The 23192-nt window shown below is 45.0% G+C and overlaps 1 protein-coding gene across 1 annotated transcript in view; it reads right to left on the bottom strand.

Moving 5' to 3' along the window:
• malrd1 (MAM and LDL receptor class A domain containing 1) overlaps positions 1–23192 on the bottom strand; it is a 343320-nt gene that overhangs the window by 39472 nt on the left and 280656 nt on the right. The window contains exons 31-33 of the mRNA XM_033040137.1: positions 22963–23169; positions 8967–8979; positions 6882–7142 (exon numbers count right to left, since the gene is read on the bottom strand). Coding sequence (XP_032896028.1) covers positions 6882–7142; positions 8967–8979; positions 22963–23169 — 481 coding nt within the window. The remainder of the gene's footprint in view (positions 1–6881; positions 7143–8966; positions 8980–22962; positions 23170–23192) is intronic.

Genomic DNA, 23192 nt, shown 5'->3' with positions numbered 1-23192 from the left:
TGCCAAGCTGAGTTTCTCAAATCAAATTTAATTTAATGCTGCGGTAGTCGTAATTTTCAAACATTAGCTTTTCAATGGAGACATACAGGACTACAGATACTGGAATCAGGAGCAAAAATCAGACTCATTGGGCAAACTCATTGGATTAGGCAGCATCCGTGGAAGGTAGTGGACATACGACGTTTTAGGTTGGGACTCTTCTGCAGTCTGAAGAAGTGCCCCAACCCAAAACATAATCTGTACATGTTGAGTCCCTCTGGCAGTTTATTTGTTACCTAATAGTGTTTCCTAGTCATTTTAAAAATGTGCAAAGGCAGCTAAAGTGAGCTGGGAAATCACTCCTACGGATATAACAAAGTAGAAATGGAGAATGCTGTGAAGCTGTGAATCCATCCGTGCCACATTGTTTTATTGGTTTGCTTCAAGCAACAAACTCCTATTGTACACTATGGTTATATTTGATTTCACTTGCTTATTTTGGAGCTGAATTGCTTCAGTGGATTTTAAAGAGTTAATATTGATTGCTTGAAACTTGGATCAAAATTCAGCTGGCTGGCAATCTGACTTGTTTTATTCCACGCTGGTGCATAATTAATTTTAATGTTGGTGCTTGGTGTTTCATGGAGTATAGTGAAGCAGCAAATTTCAGTTTCACAAAATGAAAATATATTTTATCTCACCCTTGTGTTATATTAATAAACTTTCCCATTTATCACCAAATTCATCCAGCCCTTTAAACATTTTCATTTGTTTCCAGCATACATCAAATTGTACTTTATATTTACTCTTTTGGATTCCATTTATTTGTTCACTATTTTCTTTCTTTCAAATCTGTGCTACCTTTCTTCTTTAAATGTCCTATTTAAGAGTGACTTGTAGTTTAATCATCTTTTAACTTTCTATCTTTTGGTCTCTGAGTGGAAAGTATTGGGTCAGTTTGTATAAGTGGAGCAATGGCTTTCAGCTTAATAGAAACATAGAAACATAGAAAATAGGTGCAGGACGAGGCCATTCGGCCCTTCGAGCCAGCACCGCCATTCATTGTGATCATGGCTGATCGTCCCCTATCAATAACCCGTGCCTGCCTTCTCCCCATATCCCTTGACTCCACTAGTCCCTAGAGCTCTATCCTATGCCCCTGTCCCACTTAGGAAACCTGAACGGAAACCTCTGGAGACTTTGCACCCCACCCAAGGTTTCCGTGCGGTTCCCGGAGGTTTCCGGAGGTTCCCGGAGGTTTTTGTCAGTCTCCCTACCTGCTTCCACTACCTGCAACCTCCGGCAACCACCTGCAACCTCCGGGAACCGCATGGAAACTTTGGGTGGGGCGCAAAGTCTCCAGAGGTTTCCGTTCAGGTTTCCTAAGTGGGACAGGGGCATAACTCTCTCTTAAATCCATCCAGTGATTTGGCCTCCACTGCCCTCTGTGGCAGGGAATTCCATAAATTCACAACTCTCTGGGTGAAAACGTTTTTTCTCACCTCAGTCTTAAATGACCTCCCCTTTATTCTGGGACTGTGGCCCCTGGTTCTGGACTCTCCCAACATTGGGAACCTTTTTCCCGCATCTAGCTTGTCCAGTCCTTTGATAATTTTATATCAAAACTCTTCGTCACTCTGCCTGAATCAAACCTATCTGCCTGAATCAAACCGGTGCGGGGCTGAGACGCTGCCTTGTGGGCGGCCCGGAGCGGAGCGGAGACGGTGCTACGGCGGCTGAGGCGGCGTTCTGGCGGCGGCGACCTGGATCCGGGGCTCGGCCGCGGGCCAATGGAGGACAATGTCGGGAGCCCGCAGGTCACAGGCTGGTGCCTGTTTTCCGGGGCACCCGTTGCAACAACTGCGGGCAGCTTCGACCACCCCCCGGGCTTGAACCGCGGGACTGATGCCATCGCCCGGTGGGGTATCGCCTCGGCGCAGAGGGAGAAGAGGAGGGAAGAGACAGTAACTCTAAGACTTTTGCCTCCATCACAGTGAGGAGGTGTTTGGTGAACTCACTGTGGTGGATGTTAATTTGTGTTTATTGTGTTTTGTTATTATTACATGTATGGCTGCAGGCAACAGCATTTCGTTCAGACCGAAAGGTCTGAATGACAAATAAAGGATTCAATTCAATTCAATTCAATATCTGACGGAAATGATGAGATATGCCAGTCATTTCCCCGAGCTAAAGACAGGGAAAAGAAAAACAAACACCAAATACATGGGTTCTACTCCTTGCACCTTGTCAACTGCTGTCTCAGGTCAAGTAGATGGCAATTCATTTGTGGTCATGCTCCTACTCATCTTAGCAAAATTTGCTGTTATAAAATCATAGAATCAAACAGTGCAGAAACAGGCCCTTCGGTCCAACATGCCCACGCCAACCAACATGCCCCATCTACGTGCCCGAGTTAGGCCCATATCCTTCTAAACCTATCCCATCCATGTACCTGTCTAAATGTCTCTTAAATGTTGTGATAATACCTGCCTCAATGACCTCCTCTTTCAGCTGATTCCATGCATCCACCACCATTTGTGTAAAAAAGTTACCCCTCAGGTTCCTAATAAATCCCCCCCCCCCCCCTCCTCCCCATCCCCCTCATCTTAAACCTATATCATTCGGTTCTTGATTCCCCTACCCTGGGCAAAAGACTGTGCATTTACCTAAGCTTCTCCTCTCATGATTTTGTACATCTTCATAAAATCACACATCCTCCTGCTCTCTAAGAAATAAAGTCTTATTGGAGTGCTTCTGTTGAAGTTACAGCCATTCTGCGCTTGGGTAAGGAGATCGTCATCTGATGAAGGAATGGCAACATAATTCCAAATCAACATGGAATACGACTTGGAGGGGAACCTGCGAATAAACTTATGCCTGTTGCCTTTGCCCTTCCTGCAGGATTTGCTGTTGCTGTTGACAGAATCTTAATAGTTTCATGTTGCATGAAACTTGGTTTAAATTCTATTTCATTTTTCTGAAGATCCACATTTGTATACATTTGATGTTTAAAGCAAACCGCTGGAAAACAGTTTGGAACGAGAAGCATCCGTGAAGAGCGGGATGGCTCAGCAGTAGAGTTGCTGCCTTACAGCACCAGAGACCAGTGTTCGATCCTGACTACAGGTGCTATCTGTGCGGAGTTTGTACGTTCTCCCCGTGACCTGCGTTGTTTTGCCCGGGTGCTCCGGCTTCTTCCCAGTTTGTAGGTTAATTGGGTTGATAAAATTATGTTGCCCCTATGTGTGTAGGATAGTGTCAATGTGTGGGGATTGCTGGACGACACAGACTCGGTGGGCCGAAGGGCCTGTTTCCATGCTGTATCTCTAAACTAAACTAAACTGAACTATACTAAAAGAGGGATTCTCCATGTTTCAGGTTGTGACCCTACATCAGGACTGAGTGTGTACATGAAAGGTAGCCAGTATTACCACATACAGTAGCTGGATACCTGTATACAGGTAAGGTAGCCCATATTGCCACATAGCTGTATGTACAGTAGGAAAGGTGGCCAGTATAGCCACATAAAAGGCAGGAGAATGGGGTTGAGAGGGAGAGATATATTAGCCATGATTGGATGGCAGAGTAGACTTGATGGGCCGAATGGCCTTATTCTACTACAATTTATGAACCATTGCAGAGATCAATAAATAATTCATGGGATGTGATTTACATAGGAACAGATCATTTATCTGTTAGGATAACAGAAGGATAGCCAGTATATAGAGAGGTGGGCAGTATTTAGAAGTGGCTATCTCCACTGTGCACTCACAGCCCCAAGGTAGAGTCTCTAAGGTAGTGTGTGTATGAAATCTTGAGAGGAATAGATCGGGCAGATGCACAGAACCTCTTGCCCAGAGTAGGGAATCGAAGAATAGAGGACATATGTTTCATGTGAAGGGGAAAATATTTTATAGGAATCTGAGGGGTAAGGTGGGTGTATGGAACAAGCTGCCAGAGGAGGTAGTTGAGGCTGGGACTATCCCAAAGTTTAAGAAACAGTTAGACAGGTACATGCATAGGACAGGTTTGGAGGGAATATGGACCAAGCGCAGGCAGGTGGGACTAGTGTAGCTAGGACATGTTGGCCGGTGTGGGCAAGTTGGGCCGAAGGGCATGTTTCCACACTGTATCACTCTATGACTTTATTACTCTCAACCCAATGCATGACCTTTTACTTGCCTGTACAGACGCTGCTTGACCTGCTGAGTTTTGTCAGCAGTTTATTGTTCGCTTCTGATTCCAGCATTTTGCAGTCATTCTGTCTCCTTAGATATTTAATGTTGTTTGATTGTATCATATATTGCCATATGATTCTTGCCATAGAGGGAGTACAGAGAAGGTTCACCAGACTGATTCCTGGGATGTCAGGACTTTCATATGAAGAAAGACTGGATAGACTCGGTTTGTACTCGCTAGAATTTAGAAGATTGAGGGGGGATCTTATAGAAACGTACAAAATTCTTAAGGGGTTGGACAGGCTAGATGCAGGAAGATTGTTCCCGATGTTGGGGAAGTCCAGAACAAGGGGTCACAGTTTAAGGATAAAGGGGAAATCTTTTAGGACCGAGATGAGGAAAACTTTTTTCACACAGAGAGTGGTGAATCTCTGGAATTCTCGCCCGCAGAAGGTAGTTGAAGCCAGTTCATTGGCTATATTTAAGAGGGAGTTAGATCTGACCCTTGTGGCTAAAGGGATCAGGGGGTATGGAGAGAAGGCAGGTACAGGATACTGAGTTGGATGATCAGCCATGATCATATTGAATGGCGGTGCAGGCTCGAAGGGCCGAATGGCCTACTCCTGCACCTATTTTCTATGTTTCTATGTTTCTATTGCTCGATAATGTGTCTTATTATCTACAGAAGTACCAGTTTGCTAATCCTGCTGAATATATTTATGTTTTGATTCTTTTCATGATGTGAATTTTTTTGTATTTATATTAACATTGTTGGTCTACTTATCTCCAAACTACTGTGTACGAATCATACCATCTGGATGCAGCAGAGCATAATGAACCTGTAATTGGACAGATCTCTCAACAAGATAACAATCTAGAGAGCAGGATATGGTTGACAGTGACTTGGGAACTAGGCGGCTGGAAGGATCCTGAAAAAAAGCAACTAATGATACTTATTCAAGAGAGAGATTAATCCTATTGAATGCCATGTTCAAATATGTGTTTGTTGTGTGAGAATTTTGCTAAAATTGCATTGTTCTAAAATTAGTGTTGATGTCATGACACTTAATTTTACTATATTCAAATATCATTGATCTGTTTTCCAACTCATTTCATGAGTTATTTATTGATCTCTGCAATAGTTCATAAGTTTTATGAGTAGAATTAGGCCATTCAGCCCATCATCTACGCCATTCAATCATGGCTGATATATCTTTCCCTCTCAACCCCATTCTCCTGCCTTCTCCCCATAACCCCTGATACCTGTACTAATCAGAGAATCTGTCAATCTCTGCCTTAAAAATATCCATTGACTTGGCCTCCACCCCCGACTGTGGCAATGAATTCCACAGATTCACCACCCTCTGACTAAAGAAATTCCTCCTCATGTCCTTTCTAAAAGTACATCCTCTTATTGTTAGGCTATGGCCTCTGGTCCTTGACTCCCCCACTAATGGAAGCATCTTCTCCCCATCCCGTCCATCTAGGCCTTTCACAATTCGGTAAGTTTCAATGAGGACCCCCCTTAATCCTTCTAAACTACAGCAAGTGCAGGACCAGTCCCTGTCAAACACTCATCATTTGTTAACCCAATCATTCCTAGCAGAAGTTAGGACACAGTGCCAAAAAATGATGTTGTAGCAGTTTTGGTTCCCTATCCTCACCCCAAATATACCCCCCACCTCCCAAACTCTCCCAGCCCTGCGCACCCAATGGTTGCCCAACAAATGCTTGTGAGCCTTCTTAGCCCCTGTAATTCAGATCTAGGCTTACCAGTATGCCTTGGGCAACAAGTATAATGCAGAAAATTATTAAGGGGTTGGGCAGGCTAGATGCAGGAAGATTGTTCCCGATGTTGGGGAAGTCCAGAACAAGGGGCCACAGTTTAAGGATAAGGGGGACATTTTTTAGGACCGAGATGAGAAAAACATTTTTCACACAGAGAGTGGTGAATCTGTGGAATTCTCTGCCACAGAAGGTAGTTGAGGCCAGTTCATTGGCTATATTTAAGAGGGAGTTAGATGTGGCCCTTGTGGCTAAAGGTATCAGGGGGTATGGAGAGAAGGCAGGTACAGGATACTGAGTTGGGTGATCAGCCATGATCATATTGAATGGCGGTGCAGGCTCGAAGGGCTGAATGGCCTACTCCTGCACCTATTTGCTATGTTTCTGTGTCAACTGCAGACAATGAGGTAGACAATGATGGTCACTCATAAAAGTCGCAGAAACAGCTTACATTTGCAAGGTCGTGAAAGGACTAACAAATGGACCGCCTCTCTGCCATAAAGGGCAGCATAAAACGCCCCAATAGTTCTAAATAAATTAATCCTCACCTTGACTTTTTTGAGGACATTAGACCCCGGTTGATGGAGCAGAGACTGGGCATGCTGGATTTCAGGCCCATTTGCCCTCAGATCGTCAACAGATTCCAGGCAGGGTGGAAGCAAATATTAATTGATAAGCCCTCCTTCCCCAATCCCCATCCTTCACTTAACTGCATCACATCCTCCTTTAATGATACAAAGGAAGAAATGATATGAAACTTAAAGTCACTTCAGCAGCCAACATGATGCTTCTTGTCATATCTATCAAGTAGAAATACCATATCTTTCAGGGAGTATATTGCAATTTAGCTGCATCTGTTTGTTTTTCATGAGCATGCTGGCTCAGTAGCAACATTAATTAAAAAAAACACCCAAGGATTGACAAGTAAATGGGACTTACAGCAACCAAATTCATCTTCTGCTAAAGAGCAGTCCGGGACTCCGTCACACCTGAGCAATGACGGGATACATTCCCTGTTGAAACATTGGAATTCTTTATCTTCACATAGATCCTGAGGAGGCAAGGTTCCCGGACGCAGTGTTGAGCAATTTGATTCATCACTTCCATCTTCACAATCTTCTTCACCGTCACAGACCCAGGACTGGTGAATGCACAGTTGCTTACTCTGGCACTGAAAGAAGTCCGGGGAACATGTCGCCGCTGGCACAGGCGGGGGTAGTTCTGTAAGGAGGGGGGTAACAATTAGGAAATGCAAGGAAGAAATGCCTCAGGTATAAACATATCCTGATTCTCAGATTCTGTTCAACTTCTACCGCTGCACCATCGAGAGCATCCTTACTAACTGTATCACAGTATGGTATGGCAACTGCTCTGTCTCCGACCGGAAAGCACTGCAGAGGGTGGTGAAAATTGCCCAACGCATCACCGGTTCCTCACTCCCCTCCATTGAGTCTGTCCAAAGCAAGCAATGTCTGCGAAGGGCGCTCAGCATCGTCAAGGACTGCTCTCACCCCAACCACAGACTGTTTACCCTCCTACCATCCGGGAGGCGCTACAGGTCTCTCCGTTGCCGGACCAGCAGGTCCAGGAACAGCATCTTCCCTGCGGCTGTTACATTACTCAACAATGTATCTCGGTGATTGCCAGTCACCACACCCCCCCCCCCCGGACACACCTTCCACCAGTAAAAATTGTACTACTACGACTGTATGCACGTAAATATATTTATTTATTGCTCATATTATATGTCGCTCTTCTAGGGAGATGCTAACTGCATTTCGTTGTCTCTGTACTATACATTGCACAATGACAATAAAGTTTGAATCTGAATCTGAATCTGAATCTGAACCTTAGGTTGTGTTCTTCAGTAACCATCTCTATGTAGATAATTGTGGAAGGTAGTGATTAGAATTGTTCTGTCATCACAAAACTGCTAATTTTCAATCCATTGACTTCAAAGACAAAAAGGCTTTCTTCGTAACATGAGCTAATTTAGGACACTTTGCAGCATTCAAATGTCTGCTCTTTATTGATGCTGAGGGATGAATCCCTTCAAGAACGAAGGATGCAACATGGACACAACATTCAATGGAAAACTTGGAGCAGGAAAAAGCTACTCACAGAAATGTCTGACAGTAATAGAAACATAGAAACATAGAAAATAGGTGCAGGAGTAGGCCATTCGGCCCTTCGAGCCTGCACCGCCATTCAATATGATCATGGCTGATCATCCAACTCAGTATCCTGTACCTGCCTTCTCTCCATACCCTCTGATCCCTTTAGCCACAAGGGCCACATCTAACTCCCTCTCAAATATAGCCAATGAACTGGCCTCAACTACCTTCTGTGGCAGAGAATTCCACAGATAGTCTACTGCTGCTATACAGGGTATGGGAAATTGAAAGAAGAGTCAGTAACCCAATCAAAAGCAGAAATGTTGGAAGAACAGCTAGTAAAAGTAGCATCTGTAGAAAGAGAAACCAATTAATGTTTCGGGTCAGGAACCCTTCATCAGGTCTAGGGGAAAGTTTACAGTTTACAGTTTTCAAAGCGGAGTTGGGGACAGGAGTGAAGTGTAAGGGAGAAGACCAGATGGAGAAAGCTTAGGATGGATCAGGTGATAAGGAGCATGCGTAAGAGACATGGTGACAAATGGACATATGCTTGATGCTGAGCGAGCAGTTTACCTGAAGTTGGAGAGTCCATTCATCATTCCTGAGGTGCCAAGACAGAAGATAGGATGTTGTTCCTCTAGTTTTGGCAGCAGTATGGCAGTGGAGGAGGCCACAGTGGAGGAGGCCAATCTATATTACTGCATTCGATATTCACAATGTGATCTCCTCCACACTGGAGAAACCAAACAGAGATTAAGTGGTCGCTTTGCATCTCCACTCAGTCCACAGAGGTGCTCCTGCTGTGTGCCACTTTCATTCCTAGCTGTATATGACGTCCTACACTGCCAAAGTGAGACTGAACATAAATGTGAAGAACAACATCTCATCTTCCGTCTTTGTCTTTTGCAACCTTCTGGAATGGACTTGAGTTCTCCGTTCATTTCTTCATCACTCGGTTTCACGCATATGTCACTTTCTCACCCTTTTTGCGTAAAATGATTTGTTCGTCAACACTCATCCTCCTAACCAAATGATCATTTGTCATCTATCCGGATATGGTTTTATGGTCTTACATAATACGTGTGGGCGGTACAGTGGCGCAGGTGGTAGAGCCACTGCCTCAAAGTGCCAGAGATCTGGATTTGATTCTGACATTGGATGCTGTCCGCGGAGTATGGCAATACTCTGCTGGATTGTTTGTAAGAAAATAATTTAACTGTGCATTTGCACTCAGCACTGTGACCATAAAGCACCATTGAACGTTCCCTCTGTGACCACGTGGGTTTCTTTCAGATGCTCTTGTTTCATCTCACATCACAAAGACGTGTGGACTTATAGGTTAATTGACCTGGGAACATAGAAACATAGAAAGTAGGTGCAGGAGTAGGTCATTCGGCCCTTTGAGCCAGCATTACCATTCAATATGATCATGGCCGATCATCCAGAATCTGTACCCTGTTCCTGCTTTTCCCCCATATCCTTTGATGCCGTTAGCCCTAAGAGCTAAATCTCTCTTGAATACATCCAGTGAATTTGCCTCCTCTGCCTTCCGTGGCAGAGAATTCCACAGATTCACAACTCTCTGGGTGAAAAAGGTTTTCCTCATCTCCGTCCTAAATGGCCTACCCCTTATTCTTAAAATGTGACCTGGTTCTGGATTCCCCCAACATCGGGAACTTTTTCCCTGCATCCAGGCTGTCCAATCGCCTAAGAATTTTATATATTTCTATAAGATCCCCTCTCATCCGTGATTCCAGTGACCTCTGTAAATTGCCCCAAGTGCGTAGGGAGTGGATAAGATAGTGATGCATTGAACTAGTGTGAAATGGTGATCGATGTTTGGCATGGACTCGTTGGGCCGAAGGGCCTGTTTCCATGCTGTGTCTGTAAACAGAACATCTCACTCCTCCTCCGGCCCCTGATTTGAAAACAATAAACCCTCCATTCTTCCAAGTTATGAAGGATTACAAATCTGAGACCTTGACGGGTTTCTCTTTCCGCGAATGTTGCTTGTCTAGCTGAGACTTTTATGCATTTCTGTTTTTGTTTGAGATTCAAGCACCTATTTTATCCTCAGTTACATAATTATTCTATTTAGCCAGTGGTTGGCCTGAGCCTATTTTGAAAACTATCCATTACCACATTTCAAAAGCCCTTGAGTGGATTAGGGTGAAAAGCCTCTTTTAATATCCAAAACAGGTTCCTTTACTTCTAATTTCCATTCAAGGCTGGAACTTGCCAGGGCATGAATTGTGCAGATGTCATGTTATGACTAATTTGTGCCTCTGAATATGGTGACCATGCAACTTTCAATTAACCTGTGGGAATTGTAAACTGGATGAGCAGGTTTAGAGATTATAATCTCCTGTTTCTGGGCAGGTACGTTTTACATCTAGTGTCATAGAGTCATGGAGTGATATAGTGTGGAAACAGGCCCTTCGGCCCAACTTGCCCACACCGGGCAACAATGTCCCAGCTACACCGGTTCCATCTGATTGTGCTTGGTCCATATCCCTCAAAACCTGTCCTACCCATGCACTTGTCTAACTGTTTCTTAAACAATGGGATAGTCCCAGCCTCAACTACCTCCTCTGGCAGCTTGTTTCACATACCCACCACCCGTTGTGTGAAAAAGTTAACCCTCGGATTCCTATTAATTATTTTTCTGTCACCTTGAACCTATTCCTATATGGGACCAAAGAGGTCCTTCTGCAGTTGTACAGAGCCTTAGTGAGACTACACCTGGAGTATTGTGTGCAGTTTTGGTCCCCTAATTTGAGGAAGGACATTCTTGCTATAGAGGGAGTGCAGTGTAGGTTTACAAGGTTAATTCCCGGGATGGTGGGACTGTCATATGCTGAGAGAAAGGAGCAGCTAGGCTTGTACACTCTGGAGTTTAGAAGGATGAAGGGCATCCCATTGAAACATATAAGATTGTTAAGGGCTTGGGCACGCTAGAGGCAGGAAACATGTTCCCGATGTTGGCGGAGTCCAGAACCAGGGGCCACAGTTTAAGAATAAGGAGTAAGCCATTTAGAACGGAGACGAGGAAACACTTTTTCTCACAGAGAGTGGTGCGTCTGTGGAATTCTCTGCCTCAGAGGGCGGTAGAGGCAGGTTCTGTGGATGCTTTCAAGAGAGAGCTAGATAGGGCTCTTAAAAATAGTGGAGTCAGGGGATATGAGGAGAAGGCAGGAACGGGGTACTGATTGGGGATGATCAGCCATGATCACATTGAATGGCGGTGCTGGCTCAAAGGGCCAAATAGCCTACTCCTGCACCTATTGTCTATTGTATTGTCTATTGTCCACTCCCCTCCTCTGGGCAAAAGACTGTGCATCTACCCGATCTATTCCTCTCATGATTTTCTATAACTCTCATCCTCCTGCGCTCCATGGAATAGAGACCCAGCCTACTCAACCTACTTCCTACCTCACCCTCTAGTCCTGGCAACATCCTCGTAAATGGGGGAGCGCTGTCTGAAATTCACACGGTGCAAAGCTAAGGTGATACAGACACACACCGCGATTAACAAGAAGGTTAAAGAAGGTTATCACAGTGTAGGGTAATGCCCCTGTCCCACTTAGGAAACCTGAACGGAAACCTCTGGTGCCCTTGCGCCCTACCCAATGGTCCCTAATGGTCGAAAGTGGTCTCCGCGTAGTCGAGGCTTCTTCTATGTTCCTGCGATTATTTCAAAAAAAACAAAACCGGCCTCGACTAAAAATAGGTTGCCGTTTGGTTGAAGCCAGTGGAGTGGGGTCGCTATTTACTTACAGGCAGTCGAAGGCAATCTCCTTTGCTGACCGGCCATTTTGATTGGCTCATTGGAGTTTTGGTTTTCAGGACCTAGAAGATCCGCCGGAAGGTAAAATGCCCGCTAACTTTACTAAACTTCTTAAAACTGTCTCCACTCCTTCTCACCCCCCTTCTCTCCCCTTTCAATCCCCTTCTCTCTTCCATTCTCCCCCCTTCTCTCTCCCCTTATCTGTCCTTCTCTCCCCTTCTTTCCCCTTCTCTCCCTCCCTCCCGCGCTCTCTAAAGGACATGGTGCTCTGTGGCTGCCGTTTACCTTCCTCGTCATCGCGCAGACAGCCCTCCTCCACTGTTCTTGGCCCTCACCTTCTGTGTGTGTGTGTGTGTGTGTGTGTGTGTGTGTGTGTGTGTGTGTGTGTGTGTGTTTGTGTGTGTGTGTGTGTGTGTGTGTGTGTGTGTGTGTGTGTGTGCGCGAGTGTGTGGGTGTGTGTGTGCGCGTGCGTGTGCGCGTGCGTGTGCGTGTGCGTGTGCGTGTGTGTGGGTGTGTGTGTGTGTGTGTGCGTGTGCGTGCGCGTGTGCGTGCGTGTGTGCGTGTGTATGTGTGTGTGTGCGTGTGCGTGCGCGTGTGCGTGCGTGTGTGCGTGTGTGTGTGTGTGCGAGTGTGTTAGCAAAGATCCTGTAGGACCTTTGGTCAGTAGATGCAGCTCATGCGAGGCTTTCCAGGCGAGTGACCAAAACCTCTGGCGACTCATGGAAACCTTGGGTAGGCCGCAAGGTCACCAGAGGTTTCCATTCAGGTTTCCTAAGTGGGACAGGGGCTTAAGTCCTTTAAAAGAGCAGGGTGGGAGGTGAGGGGAGAAGGGGGAAGAAGGGGGGAGAAGGAGTGGAGACACTTTTAAGAAGCCAGACAACTTTTAATAAGCCAGAGATACACAGCTGTGAAGTTCGGCGGGCATTTAACATTACCGGTCGGTTTTCCTTGGTTCTGAAAACTTGTGCTTATGTTTTTTTTCCCCAATGAGCCAATGAAAATGCCCGGTCAGCAAAGGAGATGAACTAAAATTACCAATGGCTATCCCCACTACCTACATCGACATGGTGACCCCATTACCACAGCACCTATGACTACAAAAGTATCGATTTTCTCCATAGCGACCAATTTGTGGTCGCACAAAAATTTTCAACATGTTGAAAAATTTGCTGCGACCATACTGAGGCCGCGACTAGTTCCCAGAATGCGGGAACCCCTCGCGACCATGAAGGAGACTCACCAGAGACCACCAGCGAACATGTGGCGACCATGTGGAGATCATGAGGTGAGCGCAGAGTCTCCTGCACTCGCCTAAAAAGTCGCCTAAGTGGGACAGGCCCTTAAATCTTTTCTGAACCCTTTCAAGCTTGACAGTATTGGAGTACTTGTTTCACAATTCAGACCTCGGCTCATTAGGACAAAAAAAAATGATGTAAAACTAGTAGATGCAATATTCAGACATTTTTCCAGGAAATCTACCATTTGTCTTCAAAGCACATTTGAATTGGCATGAGGGAACCTCCATGCTTGATGAATGTTTGCATGGTGGGACTGGTGTGGTACCTTTCATTGTTTGCAGTGTTTACAGTACCTTTTCAATATGATATTGTTTGTGCTGGAGATTGGCTTGGGAGCACTGAAGATAATGCTGAATAGCAGGAAGAAAATGGCAAAACATCAAGGAGATTAAATAGAACCCAGGCATCTAAAGCTCTTTTGTGCTCATAACTATATTCAGCTAATCCATGCAGACACTCTTGTGCTCATAACATTCCGGTCACTAATTAGTAGCAACAGCCTGCAATGCTTAGACACACAATACGGATAGTGCAGTATTTCACTTTAATTCTGAAATTTTACTTTCACTTGAGTTTACCATTAAGTATCCTTTATTATCATTCAGACTTTTCAGTCTGAACGAAATTCCATGCCTTGCAGTCATAACATAGAATAAAATAACAAAACACACAATAAACACAGATTTAACATCCACCACAGTGAGTCTACCAGGTACCTCCTCACTGTGATGAAGGCAAAAGTCTTAAAGTCCTTGTCTCTTCTCTCTCTGTGTTGAGTCAATCCAGGCTTCCAATGTTGTGACCCCGCCGGGTGATGGTAAGTAAGTCCCGTGGCTGAATGCGAGCACCGCGAATGGGCCGGTTCAAACTCCACGGACCGGGGCGGTCGAAGTTGCCGAAGCTGCCACCCTCCAGTCCAGCGGACGAAGCTGTTCAAAAGGGAACTGCAGATGCTGGAATATCGAAGGTACACAAAATTGCTGGGGAAACTCAGCGGGTGCAGCAGCATCTATGGAGCGAAGGAAATAGGCGACGTTTTGGGCCGAAACCCTTCTTCAGACGAAGCTGTTGTTGCGGGAGCTCCGGAGAACCGGTCACCAACCTGGGACCTGCGAGCTCCCGACGATGTCGTCCACTGGGCCCGCGGCCGAGTCCACTGGGCCCGCGGCCGAGCCTCCGAAGTCTGGTCGCCGCCGCGGCAACGCCACCACAGCCCCGAAGTTGGCCAACCTCGCGATGGTAAGTCCTGGCTGGCTCTGCCTCCGGAGCCTTGAGGTCGGTCCCAGTTGGAGGCCGCCAGTTCCGCCATTAGGCCTCAGCGCAGACGGAGACGGGGACGGGGGATACGACAAGAAAAGGTCGCATCCCCCCGAAGGAAGAGACTAAAGACTTGCGACCCTCCACTCGCCACTGCCTGCCATTCTGAAAAGGACCCATTCACTCCTACTCTTTGCTTCCGGTCTGCCAACCAATTTTCTATCCGTGTCAACATCCTACCCCCAATACCATGTGCTCTAATTTTAGTCACCAGTCTCCCGTGCGGGACCTTATCAAAGGCTTTCTGATAGTTGAGAGGTTGATCATGGCGCAAATCAACTCCTACCTTGACAAAAACCTGGACCCACTGCAGTTCGCTTACCACCACAACAGATCAACGGTGGATGTGATCTCGCTGGCCCTCCACTCCGCACTGGACCACTTGGACAACAAAAACTAATATGTCAGGCTGTTATTCATTGATTACAGCTCGGCATTTAATACTATCATCCCCTCCAAGCTGGTTACCAAACTCGCAGAACTGGGTCTCTGCGCATCCCTCTGCAATTGGATCCTCGACTTCCTCATTCACAGACCACAGTCTGTTCGTATTGGTGGACATGTGTCAGACTCGATAACAATCAGCACGGGAGCTCCTCAAGGCTCGTGCTCAGCCCCCTGCTGTACTCAATCTATACTCATGACTGCGTAGCCGGTCATAGTGCAAACTCCATCATCAAGTTCGCTGACGACACCACTGTTGTGGGACGTATCACTGATGGGGTATCACTTTGGAAGGAGTAGGATGGGGACCCACAGTCCCGTTTATATCAACGGTTGAAAGGGTCAAGAGCTTCAAATTCCTGGGCGTGCACATCTCTGAAGATCTTTCCTGTTCCGAGAACACTGATGCAATTATCAAGAAAGCTCATCAACGCCTCTACTTCTTGAGAAGATTACGGAGAATCGGTTTTGACAAGGAGGACGCCCTCTACCTTCTACAGGTGCACAGTAGAGAGCATGCTGACCGGTTGTATCGTGGCTTGGTTCGGCAATTTGAGCGCCCTGGAGAGGAAAAGACTACAAAAAGTAGTAAACACTGCCCAGTCCATCATCGGCTCTGACCTTCCTTCCATCGAGGGGATTTATCGCAGTCGCTGCCTCAAAAAGGCTGGTAGTATCATCAAAGACCCACACCATCCTGGCCACACATTCATCTTCCTGCTACCTTCAGGTAGAAGGTGCAGGAGCCTGAAGACTGCAACGACCAGGTTCAGGAATAGCTACTTCCCCACAGCCATCAGGCTATTAAACCTGGCTCGGACAAAACTCTGATTATTAATAACCCATTATCTGTTATTTGCACTTTATCAGTTCATTTATTCATGTGTGTATATATTTATCTAATGGTATATGGACACACTGATCTGTTTTGTAGTCAATGCCTACTATGTTCTGTTGTGCTGAAGCAAAGCAAAGCAAGAATTTCATTATCCTGTAAGGGACACATGGCAATAAACTCACTTGAACTTGAACTTGAAGTCTAGATACACCACATCCACTGGCACCTCTTCATCCATTTTACTTGTCACATCCTCAAAAATTCCAGATTAGTCAAGCATGATTTCCCTTTCATAAATCCATGTTGACTTGGACTGCTTGGATTTTTACTGCTATCCAAATGCCCCATTATTACCTCTTTAATAATTGACTCCAGCATCTTTCCCACCACCGAAGTCAGGCTAACTGGTCTGTAATTCTCTGTTTTCTCTCTTGCTCCTTTCTTGAAAAGTGGGATAACATTAGCTATCCTCCAATCCACAGGAACTGATCCTGAATCTATTGAACATTGGAAAATGATCACCAATGCGTCCACTATTTCTAGAGCCACCTCCCTGAGGACCCTGGGATGCAGACCATCAGGCCCAGAGGATTTATCATCCTTCAGTCTCATTAGCCTACCCAATACTATTTCTCGCCTAATGAAAATTTATTTCAGTTCCTCTACCCCTTTAGATCCTTTGTCCTCTAGTACATCTGGGAGATTGTTTGTGTCTAACTAAACCCCTTTCAGAAAAGGACAAATGTTTCATTAGCCTTCCACATTTCAAGCAACATCTTGAAATTCTCCGTGCTAAAGTCTCGGCGCGGAACTACCTCCTGCGTTGCTTGGCTGGATAGTCATGGGGCGCCAGGACATCTACTCTCTGAACCAGTGCTCTTGCACTCGTGTACAGCGCCGCAGAGTACGCCGCCCCAGCATGGTGCCGCAGCGCTCTTACTAGCAAGCTAGACGCCATCCTCAATGACACCATGCGGATCATCACCGGCTGCCTACGCCCTACTCCGATGGATCTTCTGCCGGTGCTCGCAGTTATCGCACCCGCCAAGCTTCGTGGAGAGTATTTCAATCACAGGCTGGTGTGCAAGGCCCCATCGGATGACAAACATTCTTTGCACCACCTCGCCCAGGACTCACAGCAACTGGGACCACAACGCCTGTCATCTCGTCGCCTCTTCTCCCGTCACACAGCGACCCTCTGTGGCTCCGGTTTCAACACACTAGGAGAATGGAGAACCAGCTGGGAACAGACTTCACGACCTCCGCAATTCACTGTTGCGCGGAACACCACAGCCCCACCTGGCTCGGACCTGCCTCGCAAAGAGTGGGTCGCCCTGAACCGGCTCCGTACGGGGGTCGGCCGGTTCAACGCCAACATGCATCGCTGGGGGCTGCGTTCATCAGCAGCCTGCGTGTGTGGAGCAGACCGGCAAACAGCGCAGCCCCCCTGGTGGAGGGGTAGACCTCACGGCCCTCGACAACAGCACATTGAACTGGCTACGGCGCCTGGAGGCCGTTACATAACCTCTGTTACGTCAAATGCAAGAAGATTTCCTGCTGCAACTGTGTCTGAGCTTTGTGTTTCATGCGCAAGAATCCACATATTTAACAAACACAGATTTAAATGGAGATCAAAATCAGGTACAAGGTAAATACGCGGCCAATTTGCTAGTATTCAGTTCGTGTTGTCAGACGCAGTCAAGATCTATGACTTCCTCTTTTACATTTGCTGCAGATTTGAAATCGTGTATTGAGAATTCAAAACCTCTGTGGTACGTTTGTCTCCAAGAGTTTATCCTGAAATTACTAAAGGATCATCATTCTAAAGACTCCAGATAGGCACAAAAAGCTGGAGTAAATGGGCTGTCCCACTTGAGCAACCTAATCCGCGACTTCTGATGAGTTTGCCCTCGACTCATACTCGCAGCATGGTCAACACGATGTCCTAGGAGGTCTTTGTAACTCTCCTTCATGCTCGAGAGTAGCCCCCGTGTACTCGCGGCCTCAGCTATGTCGCGGCGTATTTTTTCAACGATTAAAAAAGTATCGATTTTTTCCATGGCGACCTTTTTTGACTCGCGAGTAAACAATGCCCGCGAGTAAAAAAGGGTCACCATGGAAAAAATCGATACTTTTTTTAAATCGTAGGTTTAGTCATGGTAGGTCATAGTCGGTCGGCATGTAGGTTGCAGGTAATCGAGGGTAGTTGAATGTAATCAAAGGTAGTCGAAGGTAGTCGTAGATAGTCTTCATCATAGTCGAAGGGAGGTTGAAGGAGATCGAAGGAGGTCGTCTTCACTCTCCACTATTCGGTGTCCAATTTTCCCGAAGCTAGTCGTAGCTAGTCGAAGGAGGTCGAAGGAGGTCTTCTACATATTCGAAGGAGGTGTCCACCATGACATTTTTTCAAACTCTCCTAAACCCTTCTAAACTCGCCAATTAAGTCACCCATTTACTCAGCGGGACAGCTTTTTGTGTCTATCTTCGGTTTAAACCAGCATTTGCAGTTTCTTCTTACACATACAAAGACTCCTACTTATTCCTTTGCCAAATTTCACTCAAACATTAAATCTAGACTTCTAGCTCAGCAATTTGTGGTAAAGAATTCCAACTTAGAATTTTTGTACTTGCAAAGACATGTTGGTCGGCTGATTTTTTCATTCATCGGACATTAAGAAATTCAGTCACAAGAAGCCCAAGGTCCATCTTGGAGGTAGCAGTGATTTAAAAAATATTTACTTTTCTATTAGTTGAGCACTCGTGTTAGTTTCTCAGTTCATTTAAGAGTTTAAGGGTTAATTATTTCTTCCTTAGGGTTTTCTACTGGATCAAACAGGATTGATGCAAGTGAGTCAGCACCACTGCAATGCCGCTTCACTTTGCTCCCTAACTTCAAAAGAGAGGTAGAATGGATAGATGCTGACAACCCAGCGGTATGAATATTGATTTCTCTAACTTCAAGCAACCTTTTCATCCCCTCTCTCCCCATCCCTCCCCCACCCTTTGTACATTGTATAAGTTTCACTGTCATCCTGGTGAATTTCATTGTCTGTATAACTCATTTGGACAATAGATAATAGGTGCAGGAGTAGGACATTTGGCCCTTTGAGCCCATGATTCAATGTGATCATGGCTGATCATCCACAATCAGTACCCCGTTCCTGCCTTCTCCCCATATCCCTTGACTCCGCTATCTTTAAGAGCTCCATATAACTCTCTCTTGAAAGCATCCAGAGAACCAGCCTCCACCGCCATCAGAGGCAGAGAATTCCACAGATTCACAACCCTCTGTGTGAAAAGGTTTTTCATCGGGAACATGTTTCCTGCCTCTAGCATGTCCAATCCCTTAATAATCTTATATGTTTCAACAAGATCGCCTCTCATCCTTCTAAATTCCAGAGTGTACAAGCCGAGCCGCTCCATTCTATCAACATATGACAGTCCCGCCATCCCGTGAATTAACCTCGTAACACCTAGCCCACGGCAAACAATGGACTGCTTCCTTGATCATCTTTAATTTTTTGCATATCTTTCATTCACCTGTTTCTACATCTCTCGATATCACCATCTATATCTCTTGTCTCCCTTTCCCATGACTCTACGTCTGAAGAAGGATCTAGACCCGAAACGTCACCTATTCCTTTTCACCAGCGATGCTTTTCACCACCACTGAGTTACTCCAGCTTTTTATGTCTATCTTCGGCAGGAGAATGGAGTTGAGAGGGAAAGACAGATCAGCCATGATTGAATGGTGGAATTGACAAGATGGCCTAATTTTGCTCCTATACCTTAAGACAATTGTGGATTGAATAACTTTATCCTGCAATTTGGAATGGAGTTGCACTCTGATTTCACCTGACATTTTCCTTGCAGCAGAATCACAAGCAATAACAAGTTTTAATTAGTTTGTCCAATCTGTCAATCTAACCTGAATATTCTTTTGTTTTGTTTGAGAGTGGAAAAAATAATGTCTGGATAATAAATAAATATTAATATTACTCATGCCTGTTTTTTTAAACTTTCAGACCTTGCATAGCTTATTTAAATAAAGCAGCCAAGTTATCTCTGGGCACTCTCAATAATTTAAAGCATGAAGCGCTACAATTACATAAATTTGTGCAGAAAATCATGAAACGAATAGATAAGATAGATGCACAGTCTCTTGCTCAGAGTAGCGGAATCGAGGACCAGAGGAAATAGGTTTGTGAAGGTGAAAAAAATTATTAGGAATCTAAGGGGTATCCTTTTCACACAAAGGGTGGTGGGTGTTTGAAACAAGCTGTCAGAGGAGGATGATGAGGCTGGGACTATCGCAACGTTTAAGAAACAGTTAGCCAGGTACATGGATAGGACAGGTTTGGAGGGTTATGGGCCAAATGCAGGTAGGTGGGACTAATGTAGCAGGTACATATTGGCCGGTGTGGGCAAGTTACATAGAAACATAGAAATTAGGTGCAGGAGTAGGCCATTCGGCCCTTCGAGCCAGCACCGCCATTCAATATGATCATGGCTGATCATCCAACTCAGTATCCTGTACCTGCCTTCTCTCCATACCCCCTGATCCATTTAGCCACAAGGGCCACATCTAACTCCCTCTTAAATATAGCCAATGAACTGGCCTCAACTACCTTCTGTGGCAGAGAATTCCAGAGATTCATCACTCTCTGTGTGAAAAATGTTTTTCTCATCTCGGTCCTAAAAGATCTCCCCCTTATCCTTAAACTGTGACCCCTTGTTCTGGACTTCCCCAACATCGGGAACAATCTTCCTGCATCTAGCCTGTCCAACAAGTTGGGTCCAAAGGCCTGTTTCCACGCTCTATGAATCTAATTTGCTAAAGATAAATGTGATTCCATTCAGAATAAAGTTTTTGGTTGTATTTATAGGATTGTGTCTTTAACATGAAACAGGAAGGGAAAAATTGTGACTAGATATAGGTTCCTCATGCTAAATCAAAACAATCAGACTGGAGACTGGAGATAAGGGATCTCCCTACTCCCACTTCTTGATAGAACTTTACATTGTAAATTCTCCTGCATCTTCAACCACTGTTTGAGAATTTGTCAAATCAACTGTATCACTAATCCTTTAATTGCCACTATTAGCAGTTAGTCCTGTAAAGATTAATTTGGCATAACAATTTTATGATGAATATCTTTACTGGTTACTAACATATTAGCTTTGTTAATCAATTGAATTGGAGTAATCTTTCATTTATCTTGTGTATGAAGGAGATGCTGGTTTAAACTAAAGATAGGCACAAAATGCTGGAGTAACTCAGCGGGACAGGCAGCATCCCTGGAGAGAAAGAATGTCTGAAGAAGGGTCTCGACCCGAAATGTCACTCATTTCTTCTCTCCAGCATTTTGTGTCTATCTTTCATTTATCTTCATCTGTTTTGGACACATTGGATTAAATATAGTCTGGCCTACATGTGACTCCAGATCTACAGTAATGCAGTTGACTCTCGACTGTTCTCTTAAATGTCTAGCAACTCATTTAGTTGTAACAAACCATTTAAAAATCACAAAGAAACAAATCAGGATGGATCATCCAGTATCAACCTGATTGGAGCTGCTTCTGGCAGGTCCTTCTGACCTTCTCATTGAACGAAGATTTGATAGTAATGGTGGGGTGAAGAATATGCTGGTACATACAATGGTAGATATTAAGTTGGAAGCAATAGCTGTTAATAGATCTACAATGTCCTGGGCTCTCATCTGCATCATGCTACATAAATATAAGTTATTAACATTGAATCCCACAACACCCAAGTCCAGACTTATTCTCAACAGTACTTTAAGCAGAAGATACAAGGAACTTCAGATGCTGGAATCTGCATTTCCACAAAGTTCTGGAGCAACTCGATAGGGCAGCAGCATTTGTGGAGGGAATGGCAGCATTTGGTATTTAAAACAGCTTCCGCAAGTGACATAATTGTTGCAAAAAGACCCTTTTACCAATCTTGATAAAAAATCTGACCTCTCAGAATCTTGAAATCCGACAACAAGTAGTAGTCTCATGGGGGCCAACATGTCTCCTAATTTGAGGAATTGACGGAGGGCAGCGTAGGTTTACCAGGTCAATTCCTGGGATGGCAGGAATTGATGAAAGAATGGGTCGACTGGGCTTGTATTCGCTGGAATTTAGAAGGATGAGGCGGGATCTTATAGAAACATATAAAATTCTTAAAGGATTCTGAAAGAAAAATGTTTCCGATGTTGGGCGAGTCCAGAACCAGGGGTCACAGTTTAAGAATAAGTGTAGGCCATTTAGGACTGAGATGAGGAAAAACTTCTTCACCCAGAAAGTTGCGAATCTCTGGAAGTCTCTGCCATAGAAGGCAGTCAGCCTGAAGAAGGGTCTCGACCCGAAACGTCGCCCATTCCTTTTCTCCAGAGATGCTGCCTCACTCATTGAGTTACTCCAACATTTTGTGTCTACCTTCGATTTAAACCAGCATCTCCAGTTCTTTCTCACACAGAAGGCAGTGGGGGACAATTCACTGGATGTATTCAAGAGAAAGTTAGATATAGCTTCTTAGGGCTAACTGGCATAAGGGGAAAAAATGGCATATGGGGAAAAAGCAGGAACAGGGTACTGATTCTGGATGATCAGCCATGATCATATTGAATGGCGGTGCTGACTTGAAAGGCGAAATAGCCTTCCGCACCTATTGTTTTTAATGTTTCTATGTCTCTATATTTCTTGTTCATATCAGATAGTCTGGACTTGCAACTCAGATTGATAAAGGTTATTTGACATATACAAAATATGCTGTTTTGTGGAAATGTCCCGCAGCATATGTTGCTGTCTCCTGAGAGATTACTGTGTCCTGAGTATATGATTAGAACGAGCTTCAAAGTAAATGTCTATTTTACACTCAAGTTTTACTGTTGCAGACCTCGAAAACATTAACATATGGTTAAAGTGTTTTGATTATTGCTGACATTTCCAGTACCGTTATTACTGTAATATGGGATGTGTGCCTGTTCTACGGATTGCATGCTGAAGTTTTTATTACATGGCAGTGTGGGGAGTCTGGGATCCTGCAACCTGCTGGCTGCTTAGAACATAACCTTTTAAGTAGAGTTTAATTGAAGGTTAGCTTGCAGATAGAATCTCCTGCGTCAAACTATGGTTTCAAGGCTATAAACGGTTATGGGGCTCTTATGACATTTCACTGAGCTCACTGAACACAGAGGAACAGGTTTTAAAGTACGGTACCTCCAGCAACACATTCCAGGGTAAAAGAGACATCATCAATTGCAATGTCTGTGAAGTTATCTCCACCCACTTCAGCTTCAAATGCAACTCGAAATGGATGGTTGTTGGCAACCATTACGTTGGCGTATGTCCAGTCATTCCCCTTGTTCCCGGACACTGACCACATCAGCAAGGCTATTCCGGACTCTCCTATTGTGTACACCTGTAAGAAGAAAATTGAACACA

This window comes from Amblyraja radiata, chromosome 2, assembly GCF_010909765.2.
Source record: "Amblyraja radiata isolate CabotCenter1 chromosome 2, sAmbRad1.1.pri, whole genome shotgun sequence".
Lineage (NCBI taxonomy): Eukaryota > Metazoa > Chordata > Chondrichthyes > Rajiformes > Rajidae > Amblyraja > Amblyraja radiata.
The sequence above is the reverse complement of the archived record's forward strand: the minus strand, read 5'-3'. Positions and strand labels throughout refer to the sequence as shown.